Source organism: Myxocyprinus asiaticus, chromosome 43, assembly GCF_019703515.2.
Source record: "Myxocyprinus asiaticus isolate MX2 ecotype Aquarium Trade chromosome 43, UBuf_Myxa_2, whole genome shotgun sequence".
NCBI classification, from domain to species: Eukaryota; Metazoa; Chordata; class Actinopteri; order Cypriniformes; family Catostomidae; genus Myxocyprinus; species Myxocyprinus asiaticus.
The window spans coordinates 27,159,179-27,184,578 of NC_059386.1; the positions used below are offsets into that span (position 1 = coordinate 27,159,179).

General features: G+C 37.9%; 2 protein-coding genes across 4 annotated transcripts in view; one reads left to right on the forward strand and one right to left on the reverse strand.

Moving 5' to 3' along the window:
* The window catches only part of LOC127433768 (pleckstrin homology-like domain family B member 2), a 30,246-nt gene extending 17,931 nt beyond the window's left edge, over positions 1 to 12,315 (forward strand). Inside the window, exons 8-17 of one of the 3 annotated variants that reach the window (XM_051685951.1) lie at positions 109 to 219; positions 310 to 399; positions 498 to 677; positions 798 to 897; positions 4,162 to 4,354; positions 5,611 to 5,701; positions 5,930 to 6,046; positions 6,493 to 6,712; positions 8,810 to 8,895; positions 9,015 to 12,315. In XM_051685951.1, the coding sequence (XP_051541911.1) occupies positions 109 to 219; positions 310 to 399; positions 498 to 677; positions 798 to 897; positions 4,162 to 4,354; positions 5,611 to 5,701; positions 5,930 to 6,046; positions 6,493 to 6,712; positions 8,810 to 8,895; positions 9,015 to 9,155 (1,329 nt within the window). In that variant the 3' untranslated portion in view covers positions 9,156 to 12,315. The remainder of the gene's footprint in view (positions 1 to 108; positions 220 to 309; positions 400 to 497; positions 678 to 797; positions 898 to 4,161; positions 4,355 to 5,610; positions 5,702 to 5,929; positions 6,047 to 6,492; positions 6,713 to 8,809; positions 8,896 to 9,014) is intronic. The other 2 variants (XM_051685952.1, XM_051685953.1) reach the window with 2 other exon arrangements.
* Positions 12,316 to 17,048: 4,733 nt separating this feature from the next.
* Positions 17,049 to 21,170, reverse strand: LOC127433347 (uncharacterized). The gene has a single exon (XM_051685161.1). The coding sequence runs from the start codon at positions 20,948 to 20,950 to the stop codon at positions 18,401 to 18,403; it is 2,550 nt and encodes an 849-aa protein (XP_051541121.1). The 5' UTR covers positions 20,951 to 21,170; the 3' UTR covers positions 17,049 to 18,400.
* Between the last annotated feature and the right edge of the window lie 4,230 nt (positions 21,171 to 25,400).

Sequence of the window (25,400 nt, forward strand, 5' to 3'; positions counted from 1 at the left end):
TCCCCCCCCCCAAAAAAAAAATGGCATTTTGTTGCACAACATTTGAGTTTGTACAGAGCTTTTTATAATGATATTTTTTCTTCTGCCCACAAAATGCCTCTATTTAAGGAAAGGCTTCTTACCCTGAAGATGCAGTCAACCCAGACAACTCAGCAGGCACAGCGGGAAAAGGAAAACTTCTTGAAGGAAAAGAGAACCCTTATTTATATGTTGCAGAGGGTAAGGATCTGTTTATACATACAGGAATGTGTGTATATCAATGCTTATATATTTCACTGCATAGATATTTTTTTACTAATCTCTCTGCAGGAACGGGAGAACCTATCATCTTTGGAGAGGAAATACTCTGAGTTGACAGGTGGTCAGGCCTTCCCCCTTAACCCTGTGTCCATGAAGGAGGTAACACAAAGTTTGCTTGAAGTTTTGAAAGCAAGCATAAAGCTTTGAGACAGGCTCTGAAAGACTTGTTATTTTATTTGTCTTTTTGAATGGTCCAGCATTTTCGCTCTCTGGAGGAGAGGAGGCGGAGCAATGGCAGTAAGGAGGGCAGAGCTCTGCTGAGTGAGAGCGGAGTGTCCCGTAAGAGAGAGAGGCAGATTTCAGGGACCATAAGCAACTCTACACTTAGTCGCAGTCTGTCTCCCAAGGTCAGACATCAAGTACGGCACACATATACGGTATATTAAAGGAACAATCTGTTATAATTTCTGTGCTCATTTCCAGTTTTTCGGCATGTGGAAAAGGCTTCCTTTTACAAATCTCTCTTTCTCTCTCTCTGTATTCTTTTAATCCTGTAGCCCCATATGCCGTTGTCTCAAAGCTCTAGCTGCAGTAGTGTACTCCCCCGCACTCTGTCGGCCACCTCCCATGACCTGGACACTCGCCGACTGCTCAAGGGTAATACACTAATACACATTTATTATAATACTACTCTTAAATCTTTTCAATTAAAAGTTTTAAGGATGCAAATATTACTATTTCTAAAATATTTAAGATAATTTATTGTTAGTGTTTAAATACAAACATAATATGAATATCCAGCTCTCTCGCTCTCTCTCTCTCTCTCTCTCTCTCTCTCTCTATATATATATACAGTTGTGCTCAAACGTTTGCATACCCTGGCAGAAATTGTGAAATTTTGGCATTGATTTTGAAAATATGACTGATCATGCAGCCTGTATTTCTCCTGAGGTTACCTGTGGGTTTTTCTTTGTATCCCGAACAATTCTTCTGGCAGATGTGGCTGAAATCTTTCTTGGTCTACCTGACCTTGGCTTGGTATCAAGAGATTCCCGAATTTTCCACTGCTTAATAAGTGATTGAACAGTACTAACTGGCATTTTTAAGGCTTTGGATATCTTTTTATATCCTTTTCCATCTTTATAAAGTTCCATTACCTTGTTACGCAGGTCTTTTGACAGTTCTTTTCTGCTCCCCATGGCTCAGTATCTAGCCTGCTCAGTGCATCCACATGAGAGCTAACAAACTCATTGACTATTTATACACAGACACTAATTGCAATTTAAAAAGCCACAAGTGTGGGAAATTAACCTTTAATTACCATTTAAACCTTTTTGTGTCACCTTGTGTGTCTGTAACAAGGCCAAACATTCAAGGGTATGTAAACTTTTGATCAGGGCCATTTGGGTGGTTTCTGTTATCATTATGATTTAAAAAGGAGCCAGACAACTATGTGATAATAAATGGCTTCATATGATCACTATCCTTAAAAAAAAGTGTTTTTGCATGATCAGTCATATTTTCAAAATCAATGCCAAAATTTCACAATTTCTGCCAGGGTATGCAAACTTTTGAGCACAACTGTATATATGTATATATATTTAATATATGTATATATATAAATTCTGAATGTAGTTATAAATCTGAATATGTAGTTATAAATCTGAGTATACTGTATAATTGTAAATATAAATGTTTACTTGTAAATCCAAATATATATACAGTTGAAGTCAGAAGTTTACATACACCTTAGCCAAATACATGTAAACTCAGTTTTTCACAATCCCTGACATTTAATCTTACAAACATTCCCTGTCTTAGGCCAGTTAGGACCACTACTTTATTTTAAGAATGTGAAATGTCAGAATAATAGTAGAGAGAATGATTTATTTCTGCTTTTATTTCTTTCATCACATTCCCAGTGGGTCAGAAGTTTACATACACTTTGTTAGTATTTGGCAGCATTGCCTTTAAATTGTTTAACTTAGGTCAAATTTTTTGAGTAGCCTCCCACAAGCTTCTCGCAATAAGCTGCTGGAATTTTGGCCCATTCCTCCAGACAGAACTGGTGTAACTGAGTCAGGTTTGTAGGCCTCCTTGCTTGCACATGCTTGTTCAGTTCTGCCCACAAATTTTGTATGGGATTGAGGTCAGGGCTTTGTGATGGCCACTCCAATACCTTGACTTTGTTGTCCTTAAGCCATTTTGCCACAAATTTGGAGGTATGCCTGGGGTCACTGTCCATTTGAAAGACCCATTTGCGACCGAGCTTTAACTTCCTGGCTTGTCTTGAGATGTTGCATCAATATATCCACATAATTTTCCTTCCTCATGATGCCATCTATTTTGTGAAGTGAAAAGTGCAGCTGGGATGGTGTTCTTTGGCTTGCAAGCCTCACCCTTTTTCCTCCAAACATAACGATGGTCATTATGGCCAAAAGTTCAATTTATGTTTCATCAAACCAGAGGACATTTGTCCAAAAAGTACGATCTTTGTCCCCTTGTGCACTTGCAAACTGTAGTCTGGCCTTTTTATGGCGGTTTTGGATCAGTGGCTTCTTCCTTGCTGAGCAGCCTTTCTAGTTATGTTGATATAGGACTTGTTTTACTGTGGATAGATACTTGTCAACCTGTTTCCTCCAGCATTTCACAAGGTCCTTTGCTGTTGTTCTGGGATTGATTTGCATTTTTCGCAGAATGCGTCTCCTTCCTGAGCTGTATGATGGCTGCGTGGTCCCATGGTGTTTATACTTGCATACTATTGTTTGTACAGACAAACGTGGTACCTTCAGGCGTTTTGAAATAGCTCCCAAGGATGAACCAGATTTTTTTCTGAGGTCCTGGCTGGTTTCTTTTGATTTTCCCATGATGTCATGCAAAGAGGCACTGAGTTTGAAGGTAGGCCTTAAAATACACAGGTACACCTCCAGTTCAGTGCACCTCCTATCAGAAGCTAATTGGCTAATTGCCTAAAGGCTTGACATCATTTTCTGGAATTTTCCAAGCTGCTTAAAGGCACAGTTAATTTAGTGTATGTAAATTTCTGACCTACTGGAATTGTGATATAGTCATTTAAAAGTGAAATAATCTGTCTGTAAACAATTGTTGGAAAGATTACTCATGTCATGCACAAAGTAGATGTCCTAAACGACTTGCCAAAACTATAGTTTGCTAAAATGAAATCTGTGGAGTGCTTAAAAAATGATTTTTAATGACTTCAACCTAAGTGTATGTAAACTTCTGACTTCAACTGTAGTTATAAATCCTGAATATGTAATTGTAAATCCGAAAATATATAGTTATAAATCCTGAATATATTGTTATAATTCTGAATATATAAATGTAAAACTGAAAATAGTTATAAATCTGAAAATTTAAATGTAAATCCGAATATATATTCATAAATCTGAATATATAAATGCTAATATGGGCATAATTCCACTATTATTTAGGAAAATATGTTATAAAATATCTATTTTTGTAGTATTTTGAAATATACCTACATGTATTTGCAAGCATGTGTCTTTTGTATATCAGTGAAAACCATACATGAACATACAAACAGTATATGTGTTTTACATATTTTGCCATATATCAGATTTCTATATGTGTATTTATTTCTTTCTTAGGGGCAGCACACGTTAAATAACATCACACGGGGATATAAATGTGCTAGATTTGGCCAAAGTGGCAAATTTTCATCTGCTGTCCCTGAAGTGGTTGATGTTAAAAACAAAAACTAAAATGTTTTAAATCTTAAAACCAACACTTGTATATACTATTAATACATAAAACAATTATCAGAACAATCTAAAACATCACAAAGCACAAATACATAAACACATGTAGCACACCTAATACACTAGAGTAAATAGTAAATAATGTTATAAAGATCCTTTTCTCCCCCTCTTGTTCTTGCAGCAGGTCAGCTGTATCTTAATGATGATAGGCAGAGACTGAGTGAGATGTCCAATAGGACGGTTTCTGAATCAAACGTGTACCTGGAACCGTTCCATTACCTGGATAATGGACACAACTTTGACACACTGAGCGTAGACAGTACAGAAAGCCTGGAGACCAGCATTTCAGCCTGTTCACCTGACAACATTTCCACGTAAGACCAGCAATAATGGATTTTAACTGAATGGACTTTTCAATAATGATCAGGACTATATTTATAATTGTCTATATATATAGACTAAGATATAGATAAGAGGGCTGTATTCTTTGAATTTCAGCTCAATGATTGACTCAATATACACTACCGGTCAAAAGTTTTGAAACACTTGACTGAAATGTTTCCCATGATCTTAAAAATCTTTTGATCTGAAGGCATATGCTTAAATGTTTGAAATTAGTTTTGTTGACAAAAATATAATAGTGCCACCATATTAATTTATTTCATTATAAATCTAAAATTTAATTTAAAAAAAATATATATATTTTTTAAATTGATGACTTGGACCAAATAATAAAGAAAAGCAGCCAATAAGCGCCCAGCATATGGATGGGAACTCCTTCAATACTGTTTAAAAAGCATCCCAGGGTGATACCTCAAGAAGTTGGTTGAGAAAATGTCAAGAGTACATGTCTGCAAATTCTAGGCAAAGGGTGACTACTTTGAAGATGCTAAAATATAACACAGTTTTGATTTATTTTGGATTTTGTTTAGTCACAACATAATTCCCATAGTTCCATTTATGTTATTCCATAGTTTTAATAACTTTACTATTATTCTAAAATGTGAAAAAAAAAAAAAATTATAGTAAAGAATGAGTAAGTGTTTCAAAACTTTTGACCGGTAGTGTATGCTTTTTTGCACTTGGTAACTAAGCATCTATCCTGACTCCCATGCTACAGATATTTGCTGGAAAATAAGATAGGCCTTTTCTTTTCTTTTCTAAATAATTAAATAATTTAAAGCTTTTAAACCAACAGTAAAATCCACTTTAAAGGCAGCTTTATAAAGTAACTCAAGGCCTTGTCACCACTGATGTTAACATGCTGTCAAGTGAGAAGTGTGTAAGTGTGTATCTTTATTCTGTGTACACTTATGTTCATTCTAGTGAATTTATTATTGTTTATAAGGAAGTTGAATAGACAGGAGTCTGCATTTAGTAGCTCAGATATACACATATCCTGTCTGTGGAATTTTTATTGCATTCCAAGGCCCCTCCAAGGAGCTGAACCTTTAGATGCTCTGGAACACACTGCCAAATGTGGCTGAGGTTTAAAATCTCAGATTTAATTGAACAATGCAACATTTTTAATTAATTTGACTAGATAGATCTTATTAGGACCTTAAAGACTTATAAATGCTGAACTAGCTCTGAATCTGTGTCGCTAAACCTGTTTGTGTGGTCTGCACAGTGCCAGCACAGCTAATATGGCAAAAATAGAGGAGATGGAACGTATGCTGAGAGAGGCTCAAGCTGAGAAGAACCGACTACTGGAGCACAGGGTAACTCCAGTTCATCATACTAAGCAAAGATCTCTCCCTCATGTTTTTAACTAGGCTCACATGGAGTCTATTTTACAATACTGAAATGCATTTCACAGAATCCCACAGGTTTTGCCCCATATCTGTGCAGAAAATGTGAAAAACGTTTGTACATTCCATCTGTGGCTGCTTATAACAAATAGCCGTTGTTTTGTTTGACATGTTTGTTAATTTGTTTATCCACCACAGGAGCAAGAGATGGAGTTCCGCAGGCAGGCTCTTGAGGACGAGAGGAGAAGGAGGGAGGACTTGGAGAGAAGACTGCAGGAAGAGACGAACAGACGACAGAAACTAGTGGAGAGAGAGGTGAAGCTCCGGGAGACTAAGAGAATGCAGGTGAAAGGGGGAGAGGACGAGAGAGATGTAGATAAGCAGATGCAAAGATGCACTTAACATAATGCAAAACAACCTCTGAGCAAATATGAGGGAGCACGTGCAGTTGTAGATTCTTTGTCATACTCCCTCTCTCACTCTCTACTAACCTTGCTGGGACAAAAAACAGCTTAATCCAGCCTTGGGTGGTTAACTGGTATCCCAGCCTGGCCATACTGGTTAGGCTGGTCTGTTTTGATGGTTTTAAATGAGTTATGGGCCTTTTTCAGCATGGCCAGGCTGAGAGACATGCTAGACTTGCCTAAACCAGCTGAGACTAGCAAGCTTTTTTTGCTGTTTTTCAAAGGGGAATACACACACACATTAATATGTACTGGCATCTTGAGACTTTACCTGAACTTTGCCTTTTGTGTCTCCAGTCTCGTCCGTTGACACGTTACTTGCCAGTGAGAAAGGATGACTTTGACCTGAGAGGTCACATCGAGGTGGCTGGTCACCATCCTGAAACTTGCTTTCACCTGGCCATCACCGAGAAGACCTGCAGGGGGTTCCTGGTCAAAATGGGTGGAAAAATTAAAACCTGGAAGAAGCGGTGGTTCGTTTTTGACCGCAATCGCAGGACACTGGCATATTATGCTGGTAATTACATGAACTAATCTTTAAAGGAGTTAAATAAAACTTGTGGCCTGTTGTCAATTACCACAGAAAATAAAACGCTGAATTGTCCCTCAGTTTGTATAAACGCATGGAAAGCATGTTAACAGTAATACAATTATCATGGTAGTCCAGCAGACAAGTGTTATGGAGGGTTTAAAAGCACTTACATTTATTCTTTAGGGGGAAAAAAAGCTGTAAAGTTGTCTGAATCAACCTTTCAGGTATGTTTTTGTTCATTTTTACAAACTGGGGAATGAGTTGACATTATTTTCAGTGGTGATCGACAGCAGGCCAGAGACATATTTAATCCGGAATATTTCCTTTAACCTTGTGTGACCCCGCGTCCACATGTGTGGACTTTGTAATTTGGCTTCGCTATACACAACGCATAATTTAATTTAATTTAAACTGACTGATCTCAGTTCAGGAGACTCTGTACTGTCAGTAAAGGGTTAAACTTTCGATGTATGGTGTCATGTGACAAAACAACATGGCGGTGATCGCAGAGGAGTTTGTGTTTGGTTGAAACGCCATCAAAACTACATCTGGTAAGAAGCCTAATTAAGTTTATACATTGAAACCTGTTTGACTCAATAGATTAGAATCTTTAATTTAATCTGAAATGTCTTTTTTTATTTTAGTGATTTATCGCAAAACGGCATGCTGTTAAACACAATGACCACATTCGTGGACTGTATGCTCAGTTTCAGTTAAAATATCCCATATTTACTGTACATTATCACATTGAGAATCAATGGATGCATCAAAAAACTGGAAAATGTTGCTTTCAGAGTCTTTATATGGAGTTAGAATGAAAATAAGGTGCTTTTCAAACTGTTCTGAGACCAGTGCAGACAGACAGCACCTAGATGTTAAGCTATTCATTAAATAGGGAGCAAGGGAGCATCAAATAGCTTTCTATGCAGCTAAGTGCATTCAATCCAAACTTCCTATTTAAAGTTGTTCCAGGGTGCAGATGATGTTTTGACCACTCAACATGGTTGGCAGACATGTGACAATGGTAATCAATACATAGATTCAGAATTTATAATGTATAATTTTATTTTAACATGGTTGGCAGTGATTGGATGATGTTGGCCATTACACTGAATCAGAATTAATTATGCTAATTTCTGATGTAATGTCTGTAACATCTCAAAAACATGAATAACCAACACTCCTGGAAACATAACAAACAATTTGATGAAAAACTTTCTATAGCTTGTATTATATAAATTTTAGTCACAACGTAGTCCCACTGTCCACATATGTGGACTTCAGTTTTTAGGGAAACTATTTGCTCTAGATTTATTGTTATTATTATTATTATTATTATATTTTACTTGTTTATTAGGTGCTACTGGTTACAAATCAAAAAGGGAAATGAAAAATGCACACATCAGTGACGCTCGGGTCGCAGGAGGTTAAAGCATGACAACCAATATAAGCTTCATCAACCCTCCCAGAAAACATATCCAAGCATTATTGCAAATAAACAACTTCACCGAACAGTTAACAGTTAAAAATCCATTCGGAGACTAATGTCCTGCCACTGCTGTCCTGAACTGCTACTGACTGAACCACCAGAGCTTCCCCAGCTGACACACATGTGACACAGTAGCAAGTCCTTCATTTCTGAGCTTATGGACATTACGTAAACAAGCCAGTGTTTTAAACATGACACTTTTATGTACTCACTTATTAATGGACTTTTATTCATTGTAACCAAAGAAATCTTACGTAGTGCAGCTTTAAGAAGGACTTGTTTTATTAAGCAATGCAAAATACATTTCCAATTATTACTTATAATGCTGGTCTATACCACAAGGGGGCAGCAATGAGCTGTGTCCTTCAGAGAGACCACGGAAGACGATGGCAACTTCGGCACTGCTGTCATCAGCCCTAACCTGCAAATCTACTACTGAAAGATTTTATCTTTTATACACCAATTTTATTTTACATTGTATTATTATACCTACTTTAATATAGATATTTAACAAAGGCTGTTTTAATTTAACCAAATGGCTTTTCTGTCAAAACACCACAGTGACCACAGTATATTTTTTTATTTTTCTCCAGATAAACATGAAACCAAAATGAAAGGTGTGATCTATTTCCAAGCCATAGAGGAAGTTTATTATGACCACCTAAAGAATGCACACAAGGTGAGATGCAGCACACTGATTTTACAAACACAGACCTAAGTGCTCACTCATGTTATAGAATTTTGCTACATAATAAATCTTGCTTCTCACTTCTCTCACACACTCTTATATTCCCTCAGAGCCCTAATCCCTCCCTGACGTTCAGTGTAAAGACACATGATCGGGTTTATTACATGGTGGCTCCATCTCCAGAGGCCATGAGAATCTGGATGGATGTTATAGTCACTGGAGCGGAGGGATATACACACTTCCTGGTGTGAGCAGGGCTCATCTTTATTAAACAACATTTAACAAGCTCAAAGTGACCTTCAAAGTTCAGCCCTGCCTGCTGAAAGCATCCTGGTCTAGCACTTCTAACATTCTGAAGAGGTTTCTTTAATAAACTATTCACTTTTATAAGTACTGATCATCAAATCAGTAGTGCGGACTGAATATTTTGCAGTCATCCATGAAGTATTTTGGAAAAGCAATCAAGTGATTTATCCACCAATGTCTGGGATTTCAGAGGCAGCTTTCAGACTTCAAAGGTACCTTATAACAGATCTTGTTTTTGGTTTTTTTTGCCATATTCTGCCCCATTTTCACCACTTTCAAGACTCAGACTCAGGACAGCACTCTGTAAATTAGAATCACCCTTATGGTCTCTACAACCATTCTGCACACTTGCAAAATCTTCGTGAAGCTATGACCTGGATATACCTCAAAGAAATAATTGATAACTTTTTGCATCGTTCATTAAAATGAGACACCAAAGACAAAATGTTCCTGATGTGCCATATGGACTCTAAAAAAACATATCAGGTGGTCAGGATGTTGTTCAGCAGTATTAAGCTGTAGCCCCTTCTACTTTAAACACTTTGTTTATATCTTTAAAATACCTTGTAACTTTTTATATGATATGCTTATTTTATATTCTTCCCTCTTTTCCCAAAGTGCCTTACATGTATGTGCATGTGCATTAAATAGCTAAATATTTAGCTATTAGGCTATTTACTTGGCACTGATTTGTATAAGGGTATAGAGCGCAACAGTCTGGTTCCTGGAAGTTAAAATCCCATTAATTTTTTCCATAAACGAATCAATTTTCAACGATAACTTATAAACATTTAAAGAGAGACACACCATGAGCTCAGAGGTTGTTCATGGATGGTATATGCTTCCACTGAAGCCATTAGTTTTCAACTTCATTGTTTTCAAATTGTATTTGGTAGAGGAATTCCTGGTTTGGTTCGTGGCTTACAATTCTTTTATAAAGGATTTTATTAAAAGTCTAGGCAAAAAATTAATTGGAAAAATACTAACGGAACCCAGACTGCTGAAAAAGTGGACAGGAACTGTTGTGCCCCAAAAAGCACTGTGGCTGTTAGTGCTATTTTTTTTATTTACCAATTGTGCCTCCCTGTTGCTCAGGAACATTCCAAAAGGAAGTGCAGCATACCAAAGACAAGCTGAATTTGTATTCGGTATGATATAAATGTAATGATGTGTACCCATCATTTAAAATGTAAATGAATTGGATTTCTTACAGTTTAATTTATAGTGTAATTAATTATTTTCATAAACTGAAAAAAGGCAAATCTTGTCTTCTGCTTAGACCACACCCACACTAATCTGTTTTCGCTTTCCAAAGTATGTGGCAGAGCCGTTTCTAGCTAGCGGTATAAGCAGCCAATTAGGGCCCACGAGCCACCAGGTGGCCCTGCAAAATAAGGTCATTTTTTATTTTATTTATTGTTGTTATTAAATACACTAAAAGCTTTAAGACTCAGTTAGCTATTATGGCTCAATTAGACAGTTAAAGGGGGCCCCCTTGTGGCCTGAGAGGGAAGGGAGAATGTAACTGCAAGGAGAGAGTTGTAGCTAGATGTGACAGGCAAGCGCAAGCTCAAAGGGTTATCATCATGAAGTGCACCTACAAATCGGGAGCGGAAAAAATTTAAAAGAAGATGAGGAGAAATGCACCCTGACCATTTAAGGGGTTGGGGGGTTTTGGGATTTCACTTAGGGCCCCCATATTCTTCACTTAGGGCCCCCGTATTCTCAGAAACGGCCCTGGTATGCGGTAATATAGAGGTTTTTCGAAACGCTTCATTTTTAGTGGAGGAAAATGCTGTTTTAGTGTGGATACGAGGTGCAAACGTAGCAAAATGAATGTGTGGACGTGGCCTTAGATTCATTAAGAATCCTCACGCTAGTTTGATTGACCGCTCTCTATAATAATGAGAGTGTAGTACTCAACTGACCAGGTGGTTAGTGGTACCGGATGGTTCTTCTATTATTGCAGATTTTATTTCCATCATCCACACAAGAATCTTGTTTGACCATGTGTTGAACAATTTGTTTTTAATAGTTTCGTTATATGCATGTCTGAGCTTACGATTGTGTAGCTGATATTATTTTTGAAGCATTTAGGAATCAGGATAATTTCATTTATCAGATTAAGAGTAATACAACAGAAATGATATGACTATTGGTGTCAAAATGAAATGTCTGACAGGTTTGTTGAATTAAGAAAAGATTAAATCACAGGTGCTATCTGACAGCAAAACGTGTATTGTTGTCTACTTTTCTTTAAAAAAAAAATAAAAAAAGAAGAAGCAAAAATCGTTCAGTCAGTCAGACATTCACAATGGAAGTGAATAGGGACAATTTTTGGAGGGTTTTAAGGCAGAAATGTGAAGCTTATAATTTTGCTGTAATGTTGTTTAAATCGTTCAGTCATTTTAGGGGTTTAAGGTTTGTTGGCATTACATAGAAACACAGAAAATGTTAGTAAGTGATTTTATCACACTAAAATCATGTTATCACACATATTGTTTGTCTTGTGGCTATACTTTTAAAACAGTGAGTATTTTAACATTTACGGATTGGCCCCATTCACTTCCATTTTAAGTGCCTCGCTGTAACCCAGATTTTTTTCTTTTCTTTTCTTTTTTTTAAAGAAAAGGAGGGGCAAGTATCAAAAGTATTTTTTGTGGTAATCAATATCAAATCACTCCACAAATGTTGTCAATTGAGCTTAACTTGTTTAGAACCCAGAGTATTCCTTTAATTGGTGCATTATGTGGGTAAATTTAGGAATATTTCAGAATAAATATCAGCATGTTTTTGAAATAAGCACAGTGTGACTGAACAATATTTAAGACCTATCCCTAGATACTGGGTGTTTCTTTCAGCTTTACCAGAATTCCCTCTAAAGCATGCTTGCAACTGCACAGTGCAAAAGCGTTATATAAATCACAGTAGCATACTTAATAACAAGTTATTCAAAATGTATAATGATACTTTTGTATTCACGTTTCAGTATTTTTTAACCCATTCAGTGTTTCTGCGACAAAAGCAATATAATATTGTAAGCATGTTTTTTAAGCTCATTTAAAATGTGAAGTGTAATAAAATCTATGTACGAGTAAAACATACTTTTACATTTTTTGTCATTATATTTGTGTATTCTGATAATTGTGACTTATAACATTGGCTTTGAACTGAGTGTTTGTTTTTATGCGTCATTGCTGACGATTATGATGAATAACTTCAGAATATGGCTGCAAGATGCGACTTACTGACTGGCACATCCCAGCATGGAGGTCCTGTTACACAAAAACATTTGCAGCCTGCCTCACACACCCTCTCACCTCCTGTTCACCCAGAAACATGTGATCAAGTGTGATTCAATTAACAGTCTGTCACATACATTAACCAGCCTTATTTACACATAATATAGAAAGATGACTATATATGTAATTTTTAAACGCATAAAATTTGTGTTAGATTAAGAAATTGTTACATATTTGAGAGTCCATTTTAGAACTCCTTACCACCTCACCTCACCACGCCCCTCCTCGTTTTTATGAAGGTAAATCGGTTGCAAAACTCGAGAGCTTGTAGATTTGAATTTGAGAACTTGTACAATAAATAGTTGTATTCGTAAGTTGAAATTTACACTCACAGCACCGATGTGAAAACTTGTAAAATAGAAATCTGAAGTTCAATGTGCACTCACAGACAATAATCAAAAACCTGTGTTTTGAATTCAAAGTTGTTGACAAATAGTCACAAATATGTAAAATGACATTCACATAAATACAACGACAGACACAAACTTGTATAATATATTTACTTTTGTACTTTAATCTCTTTTGCAGTACAACCACAAATCGGCAGTTACAACCTCTCAAATCCGCCACTACAACTTCAAATCTTCCTGCCTTGACTTCTGCAACTACTTTTGCGATAAACCTGTAGCAAAACTCACTTGTGCACTTTAAACCCAGATGAACACAGCAGGCTACCATTGTTGGGCGGGGCAGGGCCAACGATGTTGTGACCAATCACAAGAGCTGGAACGACTGATGCTAGACCAATGGTTTTTGATTATTGTCTGTGAGTGCAGATAGCAGATTCAACTTTTAATTGACAAGTTTTCACATTGGGGCTGTGAGTGTAAATTTCAGTTTACAAATACAAATATTTATTGTACAAGTTCTCAAATTGAAATCTACAAGCTCTCGAGTTTTGCAAATGATTTACCTTCATAAATTTTCAGGAAACCCCATTGGCTGACCTAGTGAGGTTGCCATAGCAACGGTTTCTTTTTTTTAATTTTTTTTTATTTTATTTTTTTTATTGGAGCATGGATAATTTGCCAATAATTTGCAAAACAGAGAACATCTTTTCACTGAGGGTGTTTATATACACCGATGGGAAGTAAGACACAAGCACTCTGTCCTCATGACCCGTTTAGAAGCATCAGGAGAGTTCATGAAGATCTCTCCTGCTCATAATGGTGCATTATCTGTTCTGCATTATCTAAAGTATATGAGCCAAAGGGTATGTAATATCAGGAAACATAGTTATCTCATCTCCTGATGTTGTGATTTTTTTTGCTTTGTAATATAATTATCTCAAATATTTACAATTCTTCCTGCAGCTTCTTCCCTTAAATTAATATAGTTTATCTGCCTTTAGGTTTCCCAGTTACATATATCAACATAAATCTCTCAGAGGGATTAGAGTGTTAATCTCATGTTTGGATACGCATATGGAGATCATTTTAAAGCTTGTTTTTAATCCCATTCTTAGTGACATCACCCATTGCATTTAGCAAAGACTTATTTGTCTGTGTGTGTATGTGTAATTGTGAATATAGCTAGTAAGTCTACTGATGCTCTGTTAGTGACTTTATGCTATGCCATCTGTTTCAGGTCTGCTTCAAGTCATACTGTCTGGCATGGCTACACTACGATGGCTGCATATGTTCCACATCCTCACTGATTTAGACAGACAGTTCAATGCCTAACAGGGACTCAAAATAGGTCTCTCATGCAGGATTTTTTTCATGTACATCACCTATCACCTAACCATCTTGCCTGCACTGTTCAACTGCATTTTTTATTTTTTTATTTTTTTATGCATCCCTTATTTTATGTTGCCCTAGATCCAACTGCAGGCTGCATTTGACATTTTTCGCTTAATGATTCAGTTTTGCCAAAAGCCATTCCTTGATTAGCACAATTGTCATTTACATTGGCTCAAATTAATATTTGGATGCTTAAGTCAAACTTAAAAATGTATGCATTTCATTGCATTAGATACAAAATATTAAAACAAGTGACATCTGCAAATAAATAATGCTACTTACCCAACAGATCTCAAGGTCAGTTCACCTCGAGGTCACAACTATGGACGTTTTACTAACATTTGATAACCAAAAAGTGTCCAGATACATATGACTTAATTTTGATAAATATATAATAATCTATATAATTTGAAACCTAACAAATTTCTTTATGAGAAATACATGCCAATTACATGCAAAGAGATTTTTATAACAGTGGCTTTAGGTGCTGATCTATGAATTTGCAATGTAGGTAAAGAGCTTTCAATGCAAAAAAAGGCTTTCATTTTCTTCAGACCCCAGGATGGAACGGACGGTTTCCATTAACATTGGGCTGCTCTTTGGCTAATCACCCTGTGAAGTGGTGAAGTCCTCATGTTTTTCCAGTTAAAGCAGTCCCGCCCCGAGGTCTGTTGCAGACAACAGAGCTTTGTTTATGCTGTGTCTCTGTGAACAGATTCATCTGTAAATATCCATACTGTTTTTTTTAGTTTTGGGAAAACTACTTTCCCCTCTCTGCCTCCTTTCACTATCAAGATGGCGAACCATCGATCAACGACCGAACATCTGTCCTTAAATATTAGTTGTGTTAGTTGTACTGTTAAAGGGACAGTTCCCGTAACCCAAAAATGAAAATTCTGTCATCACTCACCCTCACCCTCATGCTATTCCAAATCTGTATGATTTTAAAAGGTTAGTAAGCAATTTTATCACACTAAAATCGTGTTAACACATATTTTTATGTCTTGTGGCTATACTTTTAAAACAGTGAGTATTTTAACATTTACGGATTGGCCCTATTCACTTCCATTGTAAGTGCCTCACTGGAACCCAAATTTTTGCTATTTAAATTTTTTTTTTTTTATTACAGTAAAACATGACTGTGTGACGGTAATGAGAATTAGGGTGTTAAAATGTTCTAAAACTATACAAAAAATCTTAATGGTCCTAAACATAGATTTATTTTTCTTTATGGAAAATATATATATATATATATACACACACACACACACACACTGTATAATTATATTTTGCATAAAGAAAAATAAATCTATGTTTAGGACCATTAACATTTTTTGAATCATTATATATATTATTTAATAATTATATATATATATATATATATATATATATATATATATATATATATATATATATATATATATATATATATATATTATTGATTTGGGGTTAAATATGACCAGGCCATTTTCTTGACAGATTTCACAAGAATCACCCATCTGCAGCATGTGCATATGTAAAATATGCTGTACGAGAAAATGATGTCATTCTCAATGTCATTACATACTGCCTTTAAGGTTTCATGCAATGTCATGACCATAGAATAACACAGCTCTGATGAAACCAAAAAGACTTGCTTTTTTCACACACTCCCCTTCCTTGTCCTCTCTCTCTCTCTCTGTCTCTACCACAATCCCTCCCTGTGACTAATTTTCCTTCTCTCTCTGTGTGCCTCTGTCCCTCCAATTGTCTCTCATTCATTTGTTCAATTAGGTTTTATAAAGGTTGACATGGCTTTAGTCCAGAGGCCCTTGCAGACTAAGGATGAGAATAACTGAATGCACAACTCTTGCCCAAGAGGCAAGATAACAACCCATTAGAAATGTACAGGAATTTTGTTCATATTCAGTGGTTATGTGGTTGCATAGCAGGGATCCTATAGCATCTTAGCGTACAGCTCACTGACCAGGGAATGCCAACATTCATGAGGTCTGCTATTCAGGTCAGTGGGTTTTCAGCACAACAGCATGGCACAGCAGAAAAACCAGGGGGGTGGGGGGTGTTGGCAGTGGTAGGGGGCTGGGTCTTTCTAGTGGAAGCTTTGTAGTGCTCAACTTCTAATGTCAGTCCTCGAACCAGAACGTAACAACATACACCGAAACAAACAGTCACTACACCATCAATCTGTCACAACCTCTTGTTAATGTAGTCTCTGGCTGTGTTCTAAATGGAATACTAGTATACTACTTACTCAATACTGCACAGTGTATACTATTTAGAAATTACAATTTTTAAGTGAAATAGTAGGAAATATTAAATGATAAAGGTTTCAAACAATACTTTTCTATATTGTTGTGACATGTCTTATCACATTGCATTCAGTTATCATCTTGGAAATATAAATGTTTGTTTTGCTTTTAAATCCAATTTGGTCAATAAATATCTTAACTTTTGGCAGTCAGGATAAATAATTAGTCAAAACAGATGTTAAAAATCACGGCCATAATTACTTCCAGTACCATTCATAACACTGGAAATGGAAGGTCCAGTCAAGCGCATTGCCTTGTGGGATACAGTATTCTGTGTAATATTCATACGGCATTCATTTTGGCACATGTATTAGGTCACTGGAGTATTGAAAATTTGCAATCTGTGTACAGTATTTAGATACAACATAATGCTGAAATAGTAAGAGCAGTATGCTAGTTTGCTATTCCAAACACAGTCAATGTCCTCATCTCACTCAATAATCATAATTAAACCATTGCATGACATTGAAACCGGTATAGGTATAATCACATTTTATTGATGAAATAGGAAACAGTGAAATTAAGATAAACACTCCCACCCAGATACACACACACTCACACACACGCACGCACACACGCACACACACACATGCACACACACAAAAATAATCCTCTATTAAACATGTGCATGTGATGGCAACTTCAAAAAAGTATATATCTATTCAAAGCTTGAAACCACTGTTATCCATGAAAGCCTTAGCTTACCTATTACACCAACTGCCTGTGAAAAACCACCTCTACTGTCCTTAGACTTCTTTAATGCAGTCTCACACAATGTTCAGTGCATCCAGAAAGAAAAATCCACGTGGCTAGATCCATATGCCATTTCGATGACACTACATACACAGTTGACAGGCACTGTGTGACTTAACACAGTGTTTAAAAAAAAAAAAACAGCAAGAAAAGGACGTTATGGTGAGAGGAAGAGAGGTGAGATGGCTCATCTGATTCAAAAAGTAGGGCATGCGATCTGCTACATACATTCAAAAGATATTGTGGAATATCCTGTCTTTGCAATAACTGTACATGTAGGAGATTCTGTTTCTTTGCATACAACACATGGGAGCTCCAAAAAGACTAACATTGATCCACAAAGTTCACTTGAAAAAGAAAACTGAAAAAAGACACCAGACACAAGGATATCTTAAAAAGAAGGCCAAGTAACAAAGGCTACAAAGATCCTCCATTGCTCTGTAACAAAATGTTTTTTTGTTTTTTTTCTGGTGTGGCAAGCCAGGAAGATAAGAAAAAAGCACCTTTGTGATGATACTGAGGCCCTTTGGTGTTATAGACCTGGACAAAATCCACAAGGATTGCTTAGATTCTTCTATGAGGCTTTTAATTACAATATAAGACAATTATGGACCATTTTGATGCTGCTGACAAGAGTATGCTCTATACCAAAGGTAATGGACAGATGCACTACTTGCTTCTACAGCGAAGGTCTTCATGGTGTTGTAATCCACGTGAGGGCTCTCGTGCTTTAGTGTCTGCCTTTTAATTAGCATGTTAGGTTGCCATGGGGATCATTTAAACAAAGCCTGTGTGTGTGCTGCCTGTTTCTGGCGGTGCACAGGGTTGAATCCACAGCGTCAGTCTGTTTAACAGTGATATGAGTAGAAACACCAAATTGATACAAAATGTAACAGTGTGATTGACACAGTATGTAAATTAGTTCCAATAAAGATAACAATACATTTGTTTCTGTAAGGATATCTGCTGCAAAAAGGCTTAAACCAGGCCCAGTGATGCTTGACCAAAAATAAAAAATAAATCTTAGAAGACTGTAGCCAGTGGAATGTTTTAGGTTTTGTCATCTTCAGAATAAGATTATCCATTATTTTCGGGTGACGGCAGCTGTAGCTGTGGGTGCAGGCTTATTGCTTGTCCGGCGGACGGGCATTTTGGACACGGGTATTTTGGAGCGTGCAGCCTCTGCCCTTCCCTGCACTGAATGGTAGGTTGCAGTGGAGCCATGTTTGATTGGGATCTTGGACTCCCGGGCTAAGATTGTGGAACCAGCTGTAGGATGTGCAGATGCCTGCTGACCAAGTTTGCCATCCATAATGTCCTCTTGGATGTGGGAGAGGGTTGGGGTGACAGTCCCTGATTCTGTGGAGAAATCACTGAGGGCTTCCTTGCTGCTGCTTTCACGTGAGAGAGAGAATGGACTATCCTCTTCATGCACCGGTGTTGGTATATTTGAATGGTCTTCATCTCCATTAGGCTGGGCCTCTCGATGTTGCTGCTTTGTAGGTCTGCCTCCACCGCTCACAGGGATCTTACTCAGAGATGTGGGCTTCACTGCTTGGCCCTTTTTCACTGCCCTGGTGAGGCTCTGAGCAGCCACAGAGTCTCTAGTGTCAGCTCCTTCTTGTCTAGCATCTTCTTCTTCCACTTTTCTTGATAAAATGGGAGGTGGAGCAGTACATGGAGGAGACTTGAGAACAGGATTGTGGGATGTAAAGAAAACCACTGGAGGGCTAACAGCATAAGGTGTTTTAGCAATGGGGGCAGGCGGTTCAGTGATTGAGGCTTTTCTCGATGTTGTGCCATTTTTTTCAGTTTGGGTGGTGGATTGGCTAGATTTTGTAGCTTGTCCTGTGGGCTGCTTTGTCTCAGGTTTGGTGATAGGAGCTGTGTTCCGACTTGTCGATAATCCAAACGTTGTTATAAGTTTTGGTCTTGGTGTTGGTGCAGGAGCTGGGGTAGACTTACCAAATGGTGGTGGGAAAGGGGTATATTTGGTTGCAAAGGTAGAAGTAGCATGTTTAGATTCATTTGCAATGCTTGGAGTGGATTTTGTAACAGGGGTTGGGGCTTGGGTGGGTTTAGTCACAGGGGTTGGAGTAGGTTCTGTTTTTGTGACAACAGCAGGTTTAGGGGTCACTGGTGGGGTCAAGATTTCAGAAAAAGTGGTAGAGACAGAGACAGGAGTGTGTGTAGAGGATGATATAGATTTGGGCACGGGGGTTGCTGTGGGGCTAGATGGTGGTATTGTGGCAGGTTTGATTTCAGGGCTAGATTTAGGAGACCGGGCAGGTTTAACTGGGGAAATGGTGGGTTTAGATGTAGGGATCAATATAGGGCCCTGGGCAGACTGTGCAACAGACACAGGTGTAGGGTTTGGGGAAGGCTGAATAATCGGGGTAGATGTTGAAGTTGGGGTAGCTTGAGTTATTGGGGTTGGTATTGGAGTTGAGGTAGGCTGGATAATGGTCATAGCTGATGGGATTGGGGTAGGTTTAGCGAGAGGGCTGGATGTTGAGGTAAGGGTAATAGGGGCAGATGGCATGGATGGGGACGTTTTGGTCACTGGAGAGGATGTTGGGGAAACTGCAGGTTTTGTCAAAAAGCTGGGGATGGGTTTACTGGTGGTAGGTGAAGGGATGGGTTTTGTTGCTGAAGTAGGTGAAGGTTTGGAGGAGGCATTGGGGCTGAGAGTTGATGTAGGAGATGGGATGGGATTTGATCTGGTGGGAATTGGAGAAGATGAAGTCTTATCCTTTTCAGTATCATTCATCATCAGTGTAGTTGATCCCTCCATTCGAGTGCTGGCTTTGACCCATTCTGCCTCAACATCTGCTACAATATCTCCACATGCCATCAGTGAATCAAAACTCAAAATTGATGAGATATCTCCAAGCAGCGTGCTCAAGCGTTCATTTGTTGGTGGTTTTGTTGCTTCGCTCACCTTTGCAGAGTCCTCAGATGATGTAGGGCCCTCTTGTGGAGTAGGAAGCTGTTTCTTTTCCTCCTGCTGTTGCTCCTCCACAGAACGAGATGCTGGCCCAGGTGTCAATGGTACACTCTCCTTTATAATCTCAACACTGTTGGAGCGGGAAGCAAGGAGGGGAGGGCCAGGTTCAGCCTCCTCTTCGCCCTCCTTCTCTTTACCACGCCAGCGTACACTACTAAACAATCCTTTTAAGCCTTTGCGTTGTCGCCCGGGCCTCTGAGACTCGGTCTGAGTCTGCCATTCTCCCGCTACTCCTCGTCTGCCTTTGCGAAGCATATTAAGGAAGCTCAAGGACTTAGCAGATGTTAGGGAGGAAATGGACTGCCTCATTGGGGTGGTTTCTGAATTCATGTTCCCGCTCATGAACTCCTCCAATGGGGCATCCTGCTGTTGACTCTCCTCCTCTTGGTCAAGATCCACTTGCTCTGCCTCTGCTTCGGGGGCGGTAGGCTCATTTAATTCTTCCAGAGTTTTGCTCCTTAATGGCGGTGATTTAGGCCCTCCATCTCCTTTCCCACGCATGGAGAAGATACTGGTGACACTGCTGCCTGGCTTTCGCTTGCCAAAGAGCTTGAAGGCTTTCCTGATTTTACCTGAAGGCTGGGGATCACATGGTGGCGGTTCACAGCTTTCAGACTGTGCATCCATATTCCAGCTCCACTGCAGTGTGTCTTTACCTTCGTCTCAATCTCTCTGCCTACCCTTTTAAATTATTTCTTTAAAATACCTCAGTATTTAGTAAATATCTCCATTCCTCAGATGGATTAAATACAGCTCTAATGAAAATAAAATAAATAATTACCTTTGCGTTTGTATTTCTGCAGACTGTTTTTGCTAGCAATGCGTATCTACCTCCGTCTCCACTCGCCTTCCCTCCCTCTGTCTATTGCCCTTTTTTAAGCGCTCCCTCTTTCTCTCTCTCTCGCTCTGTTCTTCCCTCCCTAGCCTCCGCCCTCCCTCTCCCTGTCTTTCTCTCTGCTCCTCTCCTCTAGCTGCTCCAGCTGGTCACCATGGCAACTGAGGGTCTTAGCAGCTTTCGTCAGCAATGGAGCGGAGCCAGGGGCTGTCATCATCCTACCCTCTCTCCTTCTATCTCTCTGTCCACTCCCTTTTTTCATCTAACCATGTGTTCCTATTTCTCACATCCAGTTAGGCATCCAGATTTATCCTTCATATTTGTGACTCTGTTCTCTTGTTAACAGCATCACTGCTGCATCTGGTACAGGGACAAAACAGGCAGCAACAATGCAAGTTGCAGCATCCTGTGACAGATTTACAAACAAGCCACTCAAAATATCACTCTGATCGTAATATGCTACCACTCCCAGCCCATATATTGAATTTCTGTACATTAGAGAAAGTTCACAATGGAAATTGTGGAACAATAGAGGATGAGAAACACTACAGCTTAGGGTGTTATCATTTATATGGCTGTAATATATGAGAACTGTCTAGGCTTCAAAATTATTCAAAAGGTAATTTCCATCACTCTCTGCCATATCACATGTGCTCTTTTCCCCTAACAACCTTCATTCTTTCTCTCTCTTTTTTCCCCTCTTACTATACTACCCACAATCTCTCCCACACACGTTTACCTAACTAAATGGGGACGTCATAGCCTTCAGTTGTTTTTATATAAAGCTAATTATAATTATATAGACTAACCATAACCCACACCCTAACCCTACCCTTAAAGGGACAGTTCACACAAAAATCTAAATTCTTCCAATTCTGTCATTTACTCATATTTATGCTGTTCCAAACCTGTATGAATTTCGTTCTTCCATGGACCTCAAAAGGAAATGTTATGCAGAATGTTATCCTGTCACCATTCACGTTGGATTGCATCTTTTTCCTTACAATGAAAGTGAATGGTGACTGAGGCTAATATTCTATTTAATATCTTTTGTGTTCCATAGAATGTCATATGGGTTTGTAACAACATGAGGGTGAGTAAATAATTGCATATTTTTGGGTGAACTACAGTATCCCTTTAAAGGACAGTTTTTTGTTTTTGTTTTCTGGTACAATTTGTACAATGTTTCAGACATGCTTCCAATGCACTATAATCTCCCATCTGACTATCTAAAAGTGAGCTTTATAGAGAAACAAGCAAATACAGACATTTATTAATTAATTTAGGTTTCTACCTCTCCATCAGAGCAGCAGGTCTTTCTGGCTTTTTCTCTGCTTCATTTTCCTGTTTTCTATCTGTCTCTCTCCCATTTCTCTCCTTTTCCCTTTATTTATTAATTTCATGCACACATTCCTCTTCTCTGGTACATCAGTTTTGTAGATATATCCTTCTATTTCTCTATTTTCTATCCTGTTCTTATCTGCTCAGTATTCTCCCTTTTAAAACAGACCCCTTTCCTCCTTCCTTCACCTCATCGCCACAAAACAATAAATTCATTCATCCCTAAAGTGTTGCTTTCATTGCGGCTCACAAAACAACACATTATTCTGTGCAAAGACTCAAACACATACATGGTTATAAAAAAGAGTGATATGCCAGAACAAATTCTAGAAGAGATAAACCACCTATGAAAGCTCCCCTCAAAGCAGCTGACAATTCAGTTCAAGTCTTGTTCTGTTTATTTTTCTCCTGTCTATAAGAGAGACCTCACAAGTCATTCAATTAAGAGCAGGTTTTTCCATCAAATATGATTTACAAAATTTTATCAAGATGCATCTTACTCTCTCTACTCTCTCAGTTTAACTTATTCATCATATCCATTGTAAACAAATTTGTGACACTGACTGTGTTAGCTCCTTTTAAGGTCCAATTTCGTAGGATGGATCATCAGGTTTTGCACAAACTTGTGCAGTCCATACCAGCTCAAGTGCATGCTGTCATCTAAAATTCATTTAAATTGTTCCATTCTGATTTTCACTCAAATTTTTATGCTGATAATTTGTAAGTTATTAAATTAGAAAATAATGCAAAGTAGAAGCATTTTTATTGTACTCTCAGACTATTTAGACCCCACTGTACATAAAAACAAATGAAAACATACACAGGTGTGTTTGCATGTTATTCATTATTTCACTCCGAGTAGGTGATGTCAAACCACTACCACAGTAATGAACCATTAAAGGGACAATTCACCCAAAAATGAAAATTCTCTCATTTCCTCACCCTCATGCCATCCCAGATGTGTACAGTATGACCTTCTTTCTTCTGTTGAACACATACAACAATTTTAAGAAATATATTTCAGCTCTGCTGGTCCTTGCAATGCAAGCGAATGGTGGCCAGAACTTTGAAGCTAAAAAAGCATATAAAGGCAGCATAAAAGTAGTTTACATGACTCTACTGGTCAAATCCATTTCTTCAGAAGCGATATGATAGGTGTGGGTGAGAAACAGATCATTATTTAAGTCCTTTTTTTACTTTAATCTCTTTCACATTCTTCTTCTTTTGTTTTTTGAAGATTCACATTCTTTGTGCATATCGCCACCTACTGGGAAGAGAGTAGAATGTATAGTAAAAAATAACCTAAATATTAAATATCTGTTTCTCACCCAACCCTATCATATTGCTTCTGAAGGCATGGATTAAAATACTGGAGTCATATGGATCACATTTATGCTGCCTTTATGTACTTTTTGGACCTTCAAAATTCTGGTCACCATTCACTTACATTTTATGAACCTACAGAGCTGAGATATTCTTCTAAAAAATGTAATTTGTGTTCAGCAGAAGAAAGAAAAAATTATACACATCTGGGATGGCATGAGGGTGAGTAAATGATGAGAGAATTTTCATTTTTGGGTGAACTATCCCTTTAATGATGAAGTCTTTAAGTTCCAAGCTTTCGCATTACAGTATTTAATTTACCATTTTAGATCAATCTGCACTGAATGAGCAGAGCAAGTCATTGTAAGTGAACAGTCTTACATGGGGGACTTTATATAAACACTCACAGTGCAGAGCATGGAGAGAGAGTGAGAAAGACTATCTGTGTGCATAAGAGAAAAAAGAGAGTATTTCATTTTAACAACAGCGAGAGTTCCATATCAGGCCCAGCACAAGATCTCATCACAAGTAAGTGCATGAACAGACAGTTTGTTCTTTGTTTCTCTGACAACCTCACATCTGATTCTGAAATCTCCTGAAGAGAAGAGATGGAGGAGAGGAGAGAAAGGACTAGAGGGCTCTATTCTCTGCATTACAGAGAAATTAAACACATCTGGCAACAATACCGTAATTCTTCTAAAGGACAGAGCACAGGGTGGAAAAGAATCTACTAAATCTTACAAACAACCGAACTAGCCCACCAAGTCAACAAACCAGTAACCAAATAATGCACAAATAAAAAGGGGCACATGAAACATGACGAAAAGCGACATATTTTCCAATTAAATATAACTCACTGAATGGATCGAATCAATTTGGCAGGGTCAAATTTGTCCGGCCTGAAATATGGATTTTATTTTTATTTTTTATTTGTTAATATTTTTTGTTTTGTACAGTCTCAATGGAGACCAACAAACTGGCAATGAAGCTTTAGCGCTGCTTCCCTCTGCTGGCGTGACACAGAATTGCAGGTGTGTAAAAAGAGAAGTTTTTAGAGAAAACACCACGTCCCATATACCAAAACATTATTGGTGAATGATTAACATACACAGTAAATGAACGGTAAATCACTTTAAGCCGTTTAAAACACAACACGACAGCGAAAACGAGGCTGTACGGGACACATGTAGTTGTTACAACTCGTGTTTTATGAGTTTTGACTAATGATTTTATTTCTTCATTTTTTTCTTTTGGAAGGTTGTTTTTTGACCAAAAGCCGTTAATGGAGGAGAAGCTTCTGTAGACTGAATTAACTGCTTTTTGTGAGAAAACAGCTTATCACTTTATTAATCACTTAATTAACTGACTACCTGTCTGCTAATCTTCAACATGATTAACACTAAACAATCCTTTCGGTGTGAACACTGTGTGTTGTTTACTACGACAAAACCAGCATTGCCAACTACTTTCAATGAAAAGTAGCTAAAGCCTGCTAAAAATGTCGCTAAAAGTCGCTAGATGACGTCATGCGTTAATTAGCATATTCATGATGTCATCACGTCGCATTTGCATTCTGCC

What these genes read in the sequence shown, in the direction of transcription:
- LOC127433347 (XM_051685161.1), bottom strand. Translation starts at nt 20,950, where the DNA reads ATGGATGCACAGTCTGAAAGCTGTGAACCGCCACCATGTGATCCCCAG.